At 40.7% G+C, this 13,341-nt stretch overlaps 1 protein-coding gene across 1 annotated transcript in view; it reads left to right on the top strand.

Annotated features, from left to right (window-relative positions):
* The first annotated feature begins 802 nt into the window (after positions 1–802).
* Ugp2 (UDP-glucose pyrophosphorylase 2) overlaps positions 803–13,341 on the top strand; it is a 57,980-nt gene continuing 45,441 nt past the window's right edge. The window contains exon 1 of the mRNA XM_005366461.3: positions 803–1,365. Within this exon, the coding sequence (XP_005366518.1) occupies positions 1,347–1,365 (19 nt within the window). The 5' untranslated portion in view covers positions 803–1,346. The remainder of the gene's footprint in view (positions 1,366–13,341) is intronic.

Raw genomic sequence — 13,341 nt, 5'->3', positions numbered from 1 at the left:
CCATGGTTCCCTCCACGGGCAAATGTTGGTGACGTGCAAACACAACCACACGCTGCGCTTCTCTCACACGCTCGTGGCAACGACAGAAAGCTGCCATGGCCGAGGACCCCTGCCTGGCCGCGCGCCGCCTCCCGTGCAGCTCCCACGCGCGGGATTCCCGCGTTCGCCTCTACACCCGCCTCCCTCGTGCCCCAGACGCCCCGCCTCCTGCCACCTCGGCGCGTCTCATTGGCCAGGCCCCGAGCAAACCTCGGCTCCAGACTGGCGGCTGCGCCTATCGCTCTGGGGGGGGGAGGGACAGAGACATTTCCGCATTGGGGGGGCAGGAGGGTGACTGCTCCAACTGGAGGGGGAGGGGAGGTGTGTGGAGAAAGAGGGGCTCCTGAATCGGGAGGCGGCGTGCGGGCGGGTGGGCACGGGCTCCGGGTGTTCGCGTGCTACGGGAGTGGAGACGGGGCCGCGGCGGCCACACTCGTGCATCCTGCGAGACTCGATCCCGGGCCCTCAGCTTCCCAGCCGCGGAAGGGAGAGGAAGGTGGGTGTCGCCTAGCGGGGCGGGCCGGGCTCGGGGCGACCTCCGTGTGGGGTCCTGCTCGGAAAGGCGTGGCCGGAGGCCGAGCGTGGGGCGTGGAAGAGTGTGGGGCGGGAGGGCCGAGGGCGTGCCGGGAAGGTCCGGGCCTCCCGGGGGGTCCCGCAGGCCGGTGGGGGTGGGGTGGGGGCGGGGGAGGGCGAGCTGGGCCTCGGTGTCACCCCGAGCCGGGCCCCGGAGGCCGCGGGGCAGCTGCCTGCGGGAGTGCGGAATTTGCAGCGCCCCGAGAGCCGGGCTATTTATGGGCTGCCGAAAAGGTTGCGCTGCCCCTTCGCCGGCCTCCCCTCCTCCCGAGAGGCGCCGGGCGCCCGAGGCTCGCGGCTGGACGGCGGCTGGCGAGGGGCCGCGGGGTGCGGCCGGCCGGGGGGCCTGCGGCAGTCCTGCCCTAGAGGGCGTGGAGACCAGCGGGGCGGTGAGAAAGCCGCTCTAGGTCCGCCTCTTCATTGATGAAATTTAAGTTCGTGTGGTTTTACCTTTTCCGGAGTCTCCAGTCCGGCCCCCGTTGGTGTCGGGATCGCAGAGTAGCCTGGAGTTCCCAAGCTGACTCGGTCCCACCAAGTTTCTGTCTTCTGGGATTTTTTTTTTTTTAAAGACCGATTTTTGGTCATTTTATATGAATACTTCCTTAAGTAGCTAAACATCAGAGGAGAAAGAACACATCGGTTGTTGCTGGGAAGGAAGAGCGACCTTCCTTATAAAAAGCAACTCCGAGAAATTGAAAAATTATAAACCAGGTTCTTTTTAATAAACCCCGAAAATGTCGAGATTTGTGCAAGGTAAGACATTTTGCTTCTTATCTCTTGGCTGCTTCGTCCGAATTTGGGTATTGGTTGTCTCTAGATTGGTGGGGTAGCTTGGGACTGGAAATGTTCACTTGGGATGCCGTTTGCCAAACCTTTTTGGTTAAATTGGTATGTGAGCTGTTTTACGCCACTTTCTGGCTTGGTGTTTCACATACGTGTATTTATGTCCCTGTGCCCTGCAGGGGTTAGTTCTGCCTTCCTAAAATCAGGTTTACTAGAATTTGGACTTCGCGGATAGAGACCTTAATAATTAAGACAGATTTTTGACTGCTAATTAATTTTTGTTCCCTTCTTGTGGTCGATGATAAGTTTATCTTTGTGGGAAAAGAGAACTCAGAGGGCTGGGGCAGGCAGAGGGATGTTCCAAGTCTACTGAAGAAACTGTAGCGTTCTCCACGTCTGCTCTTGTGTGTACGTGGATTGAGTCGCAGATCCATCTATTGCGAAATCAGGAGTGGTTCGTAGATACTGGAGGTCATTTCAGTCAGAGAGATGACTTTGCTGCAATGCTGTTTGCTTTCTTTTCTTCTTTTTTTTTTTTTTGAAATGTGGAAAGATTTTAATTCCTTTGAATTTTAAAATTACATTTAAATTCTGTATGTGTGTGTAAAGAGGGTTTAGCAAATACCCATCAACTACGCTGTAGTGTTGCCTGTATAAGTGTGTGTGGTATACACGTTGCAATTGGTGCTGCCTTAAACTTCTGTCACTAACTCTAGAGAATTTGCCTTTTGATATGTAAGTAACTTTTCTTTCCAGACTCCAGTGTGCTAAAGCTTCAGCCATCTTGCTTAGCCCAGCTAGTAAAGTTCTCGACCACTTAAGGTGATTCTCAGTAATGGTAGATGTACCTTTTTTTAAAAAATTATTTATTTATTTATTTATTTTTGTTATGCTAGTGATGCCCATCATTTGACCCGGGGAATGAAATGAAAATAATGAAATGAAAATGCCCTACCGAGTTATCCCTCACTTTATTAACTCTCCCTAAGTTTTGGCTAATAGGTTAAAAGAATATAACTGCTTGCATTATTACGGAAACAGATGGGACCCTTATGTCTGCCTGCCTCCAGCACTAAGCTCAGAAACATCATTATGTTTTGTAGTTCACATTATGCTTTTTATATTCTGATTTAATAAATTAATAAATGTCTTGATCAATATTAGGAAGGCATGATAACCTAGAAATTTTCTGGTCTTGTAAGTACCATAAAGCCAGTATTTTGTAAGAAATTTGCTAGAGAAAAGCAAACAAATCTCTTCTGTTAGGAATTAAAAAAATACTAAACTCAAGATATTCCAGGCAGTTAGTGATTTTAGTATTTCGTACAGAGTTAATGCCCTTGTACTTACGGTTTTTGCTGTTGAGGGGATCTTCAGATTTCTAGATCGTACACCTTAAGTGTCTGTGGACATCTGTCACTTTACACTTTTATCCACTTTTTAAAAGTCTGTTATTTTGAAATACACATTTTTCTAAAAGTTGCCCGGTTAAATGGAGAAATTAACATAGTTGCATTGACTTGACCATAAACTCAATTCCTAGTCCCATGATGCAGCCAAGCTACCACGTCTGGTTTATTTGCTAACCACCTTTTCCTGGACTAGTAGCTTTCCTTTCAAACAGGCAGTTTTGCACAAAAGATGACACTCCAAGTGTTTTTAACTCAACCATGCTGTTTACCATTGCGTAATTTGGTGTGAACCCTCTGTGTTTGCCTTGGATGCTGTTAGAAATGATAGAACTTGCTGGGTAATTTCAGAGTTGTCTGCACACATCAGTTTTCAGGTGCAGAAGTTGGAAATTATGTTTTTCATTCTTTAAAAAAGCAATTCAATTCTTTGACCCCCTCCTCCCAGAAGTTACTGATGTTTCCTTCCACTCCCTGGCACTCTGCTTATGCTTTGTCATAAGGAAAGTGGTAGCTACCTTCGTAGACTGTCTCTCTTAAGCTTCTGACCAGCAGAAGAGGTGCTTTTCTCATGACTTTACAGCTGATGAAACTTGTGTCTTGTCTAAAGATGAGCTGGTTGGTGAGAAGCCCTCAAATTCATGAGTTGTGTAAAACTTCTGTCTTTTCCAACACCTTTTGTTGCTTCTTACATTAAAGACTTTCTTTATGGGACTGGAGAGATGACTCAGAAGTTAGGAGCCCTGGACCTGGGTTCAGTTCCAGCACCCACATGGCAGCTTACAACTGTTTTTAACTATAGTTCCAGGAGATCCAGTACTCCCACACAGACGTACATATAGGCAAAACAACAATGCACATAAAATAAAAATAAATTAAAAAAAATTTTAGGAATGCCCTGTTCTCCAAGTAGACTACCATTTTCTGTTGACAAAGATACTATATTCCTGGGGAAAACACAGTTTCTTGAAAGTAGATAGATGCTCTAAAAAGATTTTGTCACAGGTAGCAAATGCGCACAACCAAAAATGTTCTATATGCTTTTTTTTTGACTATAGTTTTTTATGACATACCTTAAATTGCACAAATACTGAGACAGATGAAACGGCATGGCCCTAGATTTGACTCCTGTTACTGAAAGATGATTTTAGACACTTTTCTGAACCTGTGTGAAATTTGGATATTGGACTGGAATATAGTTGAGCGATGAAGCCCATGTTTAGGATGGGTGAGACACTGGATTCCGTCTCCTGTCCACATCTCCTCTGCTAGGTGTTGGTGCTTGTGCCTAGGGATTATTGAGAACCTGAACTAGGGTGTCAAGTGACTGCGCTAGGCAAATACTTGTGGCCAGTAACTTTAATAAACAATGGTGGCTTTTCAGAACCCGACATGCCAGCAGAAATACAAATGACAGTTCTGGGTTTTCATACTTCAGATTTAATTTTCAGGTCTGGTTACTTGAAAGTTGATATATTAAAAAAATTGCTAACCTGTACGGGGGCTGAAGAGGAGGGCAGGGCAGGGTAAATCTCACATAGTACGGAGGTAAATAAATACAAGGTACATTTTAAAGTTCGGCTGACAAATTTTTTTCTTGAATGCTCATGGTCCGTATTTCACTATGTTGGATTTCCCTTAAGGTACGTGCTCGGGTTCAGTAGACTGCGTGTCATGAACTAGTCATTGAGAATGCACACTTGGGGTGATACAGAACATAGGGATGCTGCACGTGACCGCACTTCAAATCTAAGCACTACTTTGATAGAAGACTAGGTGTCTTCCTCAGCCACTTAGACCATAAGAAGTTAGTGGGGAAGCCAGGCGATGGTGGCGCACGCCTTTAATCCCAGCACTCGGGGAGGCAGAGGCAGGTGGATCTCTGTGAGTTTGAGACCAGCCTGGTCTACAAGAGCTAGTTCCAGGACAGGCTCCAAAGCCACAGAGAAGCCCTGTCTCGAAAAACAAAAACAAAAACAAAAAAAAAAAATAGAAGTTAGTGGGACATTTTCAGTTAATAAAAACATTTACTACTATTAGAGAGGTGAGGTCTCCATATGTAATTATGTAATTACTGGACAAATAAAGGCCTCAGTTTCTTCGCATATGTCCCTAAGTCTGTATTCTTCAGGAGCCAAGTGGTACTTTCTCATAGGTCATATCTCAAGCTACCGTATTCTCTTGCCTACCTGTGACATTGCTTGTCGCTGGTTTTCTCTGTTGCTCAGATTATTGAAGGGCCTCCTCCACTTTCTTGAATAAGTGGACACTGCCTCTTTCCTGCCTGTCATATTTGGAGGTGGGATCATCAGCAGTCGTCGGCTATTGCTAGGTTTGTCATTGCATGCCATTTGGAATTTTCCTTTTAAAAAAAAACATATTCCTAAATGTTTGGAAATGGCGGAGAGACTGATGCTGTTTAGCCAGCCAGCTAAGACTAGGTTAGATGTTTAATACTGTAATTCTAGAAGTGTTTTCACAACTATGAATATGCCATTGTCTGTCTAAGATATGTAAAAATGTCTTTTAGTCTTTGAAGTATTCTAGTTCAGGAAAATCCATATAAATACATCTGTATTGTTTAAAAAATATGCATGGCCCCATTTGTTAGAAGATTTTGACTGTTGGTCATTCCTGTGGGTAAGTGGCAGGTGGTCAACAAAGATTACTGAGCTAATTATAGCTCAGGGGTCTCAGATGAAAGGGTGTGTTGGTTGTCAAGGTCAAGCTTTGGCCTGGGTCTTCTCAGACCTAGAATCCTCTTGCTTATCATTGAAATGACTGAGATAGTTTACCCAGGAGGACTGTGGTATGCATTAAGTTAGGTGCATGACAGCCGCGTGACTAAAACACATTCCTTAAAGCTGTAGATTAGTTTATGATGCTGCTGGAGGGTGGGGTGTGACTTCAGTTCAGTTCAGTCCTCTGTGTAAATATTTGGGGAATTCAAAATGAAGAATTGGCCCAAAGTTTGGCTGTCTTTACTCTTGTACTTCATAATCTCTGTGATTAAATTCCCTTACTGAGTCTTTCTTCTAAGTAAAATTGATGATTTTCATGTGTGAAAGACGATTGAGAAAAAATTGATAAAGAATATTAGATAAATATTAATGGGTACACTTCTTGGAAGATACATCGAAAGGTTTCTGTAAGAGAGCTTTTCTTGCAGTAGCCCTCCACAGAAACCGTTGTATATGTGCATGTGTTTTTTCAGAGATGAATTGTAGCCAACTTCAAATAATGGGAGAACTTGTGGTAGGAATATAAACTGACCTGATGAAAATGTTTTATATAAAAGAGCAATCTACTATAGCTTTCTACTTTCCACCAAGCTTTATTTGGTACTTTTTGTACAAATGCATGCATTGTGAGTTCTCAGAAGTCTGGGGAGTTAATAGAAATAAATACTTGGAAGTTAACCTTTTTATTGGTGAAAATGAATAAAAGATGTATTCACTTCCCATAATGCTATTCATCCCAATATTATTTATACAATGGAGAAAATGATGATTTTGCTTCTGCATGTATACTATTGGAATATATTCTACAGTGTTAGACCATGTTTGTATGGAGATACTCAGATTTAAATGAGTGAAGGATGGCTGATTGGAGCCCTTTGATATATTGTGGGATTCTTTAGAAACCGGAGGTTTTCCAAAGACGGAGGTTTTCCAAAGACCGTGGCCCTTCTAAAAACAACCTGCAATTGCTTTTCTAAAATATTCAATTTGAACTTGGAGAAACAGTGTTTGAATTGTGAGCAGTTCAGGTCTTTTAGTAGATTGTCCCCAGCATGGTTACTATTAATTGAAACAATGTTTCTTAGATCTCTAAGAGTCTATCAGACATAGATTTTTCTATTAATAGCTCACCAAATTCTTTGGAAATTGGGCTTGCTAAACCATTCCAAGAAAATTAAATTTTGTCGTATTTGGTTGAGCAATTTTTGTGTAAAAAAACTACAATAATGATGCATTTGAAAACTGTTTCCTGGTGAACTTAATTGGTCCAGGCATCTCCTTTAGTTCGTTGTAAAGTAATTGTCTAAGGCTCAGATTCTGCTTCTGCCAATAGTTCCCATTGTTTATTTTTCTCAGTTGTGACCAAAAGAAATTGGTTGTGCTCCCCCCCCAACCATTTTGACAATTAGGGATTGTTTCTGAGAACCACTGAGAAATAAGCTATTTGTTGTCTTACTTAGCTTAAACAACAAAATGTTTTATTTTCCCCAACATTCCTAGGTATTTTTTTTTTTGTGCAAATCAAGAGTTTTTTATTCCTTTGTGTTTACTTGTATCTTAAAAAAACAATGCAGGCCGGGTGGTGGTGGTGCATGCCTTTAATCCCAGCTCTCGGGAGGCAGAGGCAGGTAGATCTCTGTGACTTCGAGGCCAGCCTGGTCTACAAGAGCTAGTGTCAGGACAGACTCCAAAGCTACAGAGAAACCCTGTCTTGGAAAAAAAAAAAAAAGAAAGAAAAAAAAAACAATGCAGACCTATTCATTGTATTCATGGACTTGAAATAGTCATGTTATGCTTAGTCTACTTTTTACTTGCTAGTCACCAAGTTGTACAAACACTGTTGTAGGGAACAGCTTTTTGAGAACAGCTCTTTTTCTCCCTTGGCCACAGTAACCTGAAAAGCTGTCTTGGCAAAAGCTGATAACAATATTTTATTCATGTTATATTTTTGCTTAGAATTATAAAGCTTCATCCATAAAGAAAAACAGTCACACTGTTTTAGGCCAATTCATTCAACTGATTATTCTTGCTAATAAACTATAGATTGCCTAATTTTTTTTCCCATTGCTGAGGAAACAAATAATAAGGAAAAGTAGAGGAGCATAGGATGCAGTAAGAGAATGTTTGAATGTTTAGATTTATTATCACCTGATTTCATCATATGATAGACAGTTGGGTTTCTGGATTTCATATTGATTTGGTGCCGTGGGCCTGAATTAATAGACCATGTAAATGTACTGTAAATGTATGAGTTAAAAAGAGAAACTGACAGGTTGCCAGACAACAGGACGTGGGTACCATTAGGGAAATATCTTCTCTGGGCTCATTTCTTTATCTTTGAGGTAAGGGGTGGGTTAAGGTTCTTCCAGGCTTAAAAGTGCATCTAAGTGTACATATCAATATATAGGACAGGGCTGCCAGATAATTTTTGGCTCTTGATGACTTTATGTTACACTGCTTCCCCTTGGTGTGGCTTTCTTCTCAGCTACTAACTCTAAAAATGAAATGATTCTATTTAACAAAGGTACTTTGAGTGTTTTCCACACGTGATAGTTTATTCTTTGAGATTTTAAGAACTGTTCTAGATTGGAGATGTTGTTCATTCTGTAGTGTTAACAGTTGCTTAGTATGTAAGAAACACTGGATTCTGTCACTAGTACTACCAAAAGAAGTAGACTGAATTATATGAAAACAAGGTTAATTTTAATGAGAAGTTTAGTTTATGTATTTTACCAGTTTTTGTATAAAGAGAACAATGCATGATTAGCAGAATTCCTAAGTGTTCTCATAGTAGTGTTGTCATTTATTGGCTGGGAATGCCACCCAAGAATAGAGCACTTGCCAAGAGGAACAAAGCCCTAGGAGAGATCTCTGACGGGTCTCACCCCAGGCAGTTATTAAACATTCATATGGGTCTTTTCTCAACCCCTCTCTCTTTCTCTCTCCTGTTTTCTGAACGAGGAACACATTTCTATACAATCCTTTGTCAACTTATTCAATTGTGTCACTAGTCAAAATTACATTAATATTTCATGTTTAAACTAATCATCTGTAAGAAATTAGGCCAATCTGGGTCTGGTGCCTTCTTAGAAACATGTCCTTGAGGTGTAGAAGAGGTGACAAGAAGAACTAGAAGCAGGACTGCAATAAGCATCAAAAGAAATGAAATGTTATCAGAGCAATACTGGCAGTGTTTGCTCATTAGAAATGCATATGCTCCCTACTGCCAAACTGTTGAGTCAGCATGCCTGGGAGCTTGCCCAGGAATCAGTGTTTTAACTAGCTCTCCGGGTTATTTATATGAAATTAAAGTTTTAGATGGACTCATCTAGAAGTCACAGAGTAGGTAATCACAACCTTTGTGACTTTTACTAGCTATGACCATTCAAAAAAGTACCTCAGTCTGGGTTTAAGATATGCCTAGGTGAGTTAAGAGCACTTGTTGCTCCTTCAAGGACCCATGCTTAGTTCCCAGCACTCACATGGCTTAGAACCATCTACAACCCCGTCTCATGGTCTGTGAAGCATTCTTCTGGTCTCTGCAGTCACCAGTCATGTACATTGTACACACACATGCAGTCAAGACACTCATACACATTAAGATAAAATAAATAAACATCTCCTTTACATTGTAAGAGAAAAGAAATTCCTGGATCATAAATTTGTATTTACTTCAGTAGACATGGAATATTCCAGCAAATAAGGAAGACAGTACAGCGATGGGAATCAGTTCATACCTCTTGGCATCACAAGAGTAGAGTGGTAGGCAGGTTGGTTAGGTCATTGTCCCCTGAACAGAAGAGTGAAAATGCTAGGGTAAATTAAGGAAGTATTGAAAATAGAAAGAGAATGGACTTGTAGTGATCCAAATAAGTAGTTTTGTTACTGGATTGATGGTAGTGTGAAGGCAACAGATGGAGGAGCCAACTTTGTGACTTCTGCTTTGGTCTGGATGATTTAAGGGCAGGAAGTGTAGTCTTGATGATTTCAGTTTTAGACCAAAAAAAGGTGAGTTGAGGTAATTTGAGTATTGAGGTATAAAAGATCTAGAAATGGTAGAGAAGACAAGTCTGGAGCTGGTGATGCTAAGATTTGGATGAGAGGTACATATTTGAGACATAACAATAAGAAAAGCCTAGGAGACAATGGCTTGGTAAGGTGCTTGACACCAAGCTTGAGGACCTGTGTAGTAGAAGGAGAGAACCAGGTTCTGTAAATTGTCTTCTGACATCTAACATCTGCATGTGACCTCTAAGGAAACTCTTTGTTACTATTAGTGAGATTGGTGAGGAACTACATAAAGAGGAAAAAAATGGTTTGGAGACAGTCTTTAGGGAACTCAGTAGGAGAAAGGGGGAGCCAGCTGTGGAAACTGAGACATGACACAAAGGTAAGTCAGGATGTCAGATACTTCTGAGTAGTGGAGCCCAAAGAATTTGAAGGACAGGAGAACCTGGTTAGCTTGAATTGGTGTACGTAATCAGTATATATTTCAGTGTGAAAACAATGAATGCATTATTTTTTCCAGTTGTGATTACCTTCTTGGAATTTTATTTTTGTTGTTTAATTTGAATACTTGGGAGGCACAGGTGGGTAGGTTTCTGAGTTGGAGGCCAGCCTATTCTACATAGTGAGTTCTAGTACAGCCAGAGCTATGTAGAGAGACCCTGTCCAAGAAAAAAAAAAGACTAGTAGCTTATGCTTATTACTGACTAGCTCTTACAACATAAATTAACCCATATTTCTTATCTACCCTCTGCCACGTGTCAGTTCCTTCTTTCAACACAGCGTGTTGTGACTCCCAAGACTCTACCTTTCTTCTTCCCAGTATCCTCCTAGTCTGGGTCTCTCACATAATCTTTTTTACTGCCCAGCTTTTGGCCAGTTATCTTCTTTCTTAAACCAATCACAGCAACATATATTCATATGGTGTAAAGGAATGTTCTACATTTCTTTCTGTCCAATTAAAAAAGGAAGGTTTTAACTTTAGCGTAGTAAAATTATATATAACAAAAACAATTACTAAGTAAGAATTACAGAGAAAATAGTATTTATCTTATCTTTATGAGTCTAAAGTTTTATACCTAATTTACCTTTTTAACTGAGGAAAACTTTAAGTCTAATTATTTAGTCTTTAACTCCATCAGAGACTCCAGAAGTGTGAAGTGTTACCTAACAACAAGGACATCTGGTTGCCTGGACAGTCATCTTCAGGTCTTTTGTAACAGTGAGTCATCTACCTTTGACCTATAGGCGTAGAATATCTGGCAGACATTCTGAGAAGCGGAGATTTCTAAAGGAACTGCCATACCTTGTCTTAGCTAAGTTTATCAGTCATTTTCTTTTGCATCCTGCTGGTCCAGTTTGGACGGCAGTTTCTTTGCTCAGATGGCTATCTTTTGCCATAAAGAAAATAAACTTGGTATGGAGGTTCTTTGATGCCCATCATCTCTGAAATAAATTGGTGCTGCTGGTAGCAGATGTGTCTCACTGTCAAGAAAAAGCTTATGTTATTAAAACATTTTAAATTCCATATTTTGTAGAACTTTGAAGTGTTTGAAGACAATCTTAATCTAAATATATGTTTATGATCTTAAAAACACACTTAACATGACTATCAGGATGACTATTAATGTGTATTTAATTATACATTGCATTTTTGAGTTACATAAAAACAATACTCCAAACAAGAGTAGAAACATACATTACAGTACAACAAAATTAACTTTAAATTTGTATTAATAAACCAAAATCCATACCATTGCAAAATACTTTGAGACTAATAGTTTTTTTGGATTAAAGTAGATTCAAGAATCTATTCTTTTTTCTATAATTTCTATATCATATCCCCATTTTTTCTTTTAGAAAGAGATCTTTGAATTTAACCTTTTGTTTACCTTTTTTCCTGACTATGACCAATAACGGCTTGTAACTAACCGCCCTTAAACGATAAGAAACATCCATAACCCATCTTTTGGGAATGTGGGTGTTGTTTTTTTCTAGACTGCTACCTGTTGCCTGAGGGCACTGACGTCTTTGGAGGAATCTTTAGAAAATCAGGATATTGTTAAGTCTTGGCTGAAGTATTCTGTGAGGCTGGATCATCTCAGCCAGTATCCTAGAAGCTGTTCTGGATGCTGGATTATATGAGGCATCCATTTTTATTGGCATCTGGTCCCCTGACTCTGAAAAATGCATGGGCTTTCAAAGGTAACCTGCATATCTGCATTAATACAAAATAGGCTGCATTGTACACAAGTCAACCAAAGATAATTTTGTTTTGTATTTGAACAGATAAAATATACATCATGTGTCTTGTAGTTCTTCTAGGTTTATTTCTTTATGTTTGTAGTCAGGATCTTCAGGGGGTCTTCCCCTATCAAACCTGATCCATATCAACCTGAAACGAATCCATAGCCTCTCATCTCCTGTGGAAATAAAAGCATAACCTCTTCCCCAAAGTAACATACCTTTTTGCTTCCATTTTGAAGTAAAAAAATTTTAAAAATATATAGGTTCGTTTAACTTAGCAGTTTCCATTATCCACTGTTTCTTAGCAGTTATCACTGGTTCATTAGCAGTCAAAAAATTTAAAGACAACATAATATACAGGATCCAGACTTTCTTTTGCGTATTTTCCATCGTTACATGACTTTTTTCTTCTATATTACTTTATTCCCTTATTAAATACTTTTCCATGATTCTAAAACTATGTAATTTTATGACTGTTTATACCGTTTTCTTTTCTCTCCTAAGCCTTTGTACATTTTTGAACACACTGTTACCCATTTAGAGATTTATTTCCATCTGGATCTGTCTTACTGAGCATCTGTAACCTTTTTTGTCTGCATGAGCAAAACCCCAAACCCACATGCACCACACCAGCAGAGCCCACATATCAGGCAACAACTGGGAGACGTCTTTGTGTACCACAGCCCATGTGAGAGACTGCAGAAATATGTCATGCTGGCAGCTGCCAAGAGATGCATCTTTCGCCAGCATGAGAGACATGAGACTAGGAAGCCGTGTGTGGCTGTGTGTGTGTGTGTGTGTGTGTGTGTGTGTGTGTGTGTGTGTGTGTGTATTTAGAACCGAGAGAGAGAGAGAGAGAGAGAGATTGCACATCATTCTAATTCCCTTGATTTTATCATCTAAAAAAGCCTCAGTATGCATCTAGTGTAAAGAATTAAATCTTCAAGTCTGAAGCCAGCACTCTTCCACCGATACCTCCCAGTCTCAGGATGAGATCTGTAACGTGTGTAATGCTTACAGATCTGGCTGGGAACTTCACATCTCCTTAGACAAAGCCGCCATAAGTTGACTTGCCTTGAACCAACTCAGCGGGAACCAACTACCAGCTAAACATCCAAACACAGGACACTGCCCTTTTCTCACTAAGACCTGGAACAATAAGCACATCTGATGGGTGAGTTATGCACAGAATACAGATACAGTGTACAAAAAACAGAATACAGATACAGTGTACAAAAAACAGAATACAGATACAGTGTACAAAAAACAGAATACAGATACAGTGTAAAAAAAAAACAGAATACAGATACAGTGTAGAAGGGAGGTAACTTTGGTTGCTCCCTTTGATTAGTTTAAAATAACTTTTAAGACAACAACTACTTTGTTCAACTACCACCACAACAAAAAAGTCAGAAAGGAGAATGTGGTTTAGAAACAGAGTATAAGGAGGTTTTTGATCCTACTGCACATACTGGCTTTGGGGGAGCCTAGGCAGTTTGGATGCTCAACTTACTAAACCTGGATGGAGGTGGGCGGTCCTTGGA

The sequence above is a fragment of the Microtus ochrogaster genome, unplaced genomic scaffold, assembly GCF_000317375.1.
Source record: "Microtus ochrogaster isolate Prairie Vole_2 unplaced genomic scaffold, MicOch1.0 UNK9, whole genome shotgun sequence".
Taxonomy (NCBI): Eukaryota; Metazoa; Chordata; class Mammalia; order Rodentia; family Cricetidae; genus Microtus; species Microtus ochrogaster.
The sequence above is the reverse complement of the archived record's forward strand: the minus strand, read 5'-3'. Positions and strand labels throughout refer to the sequence as shown.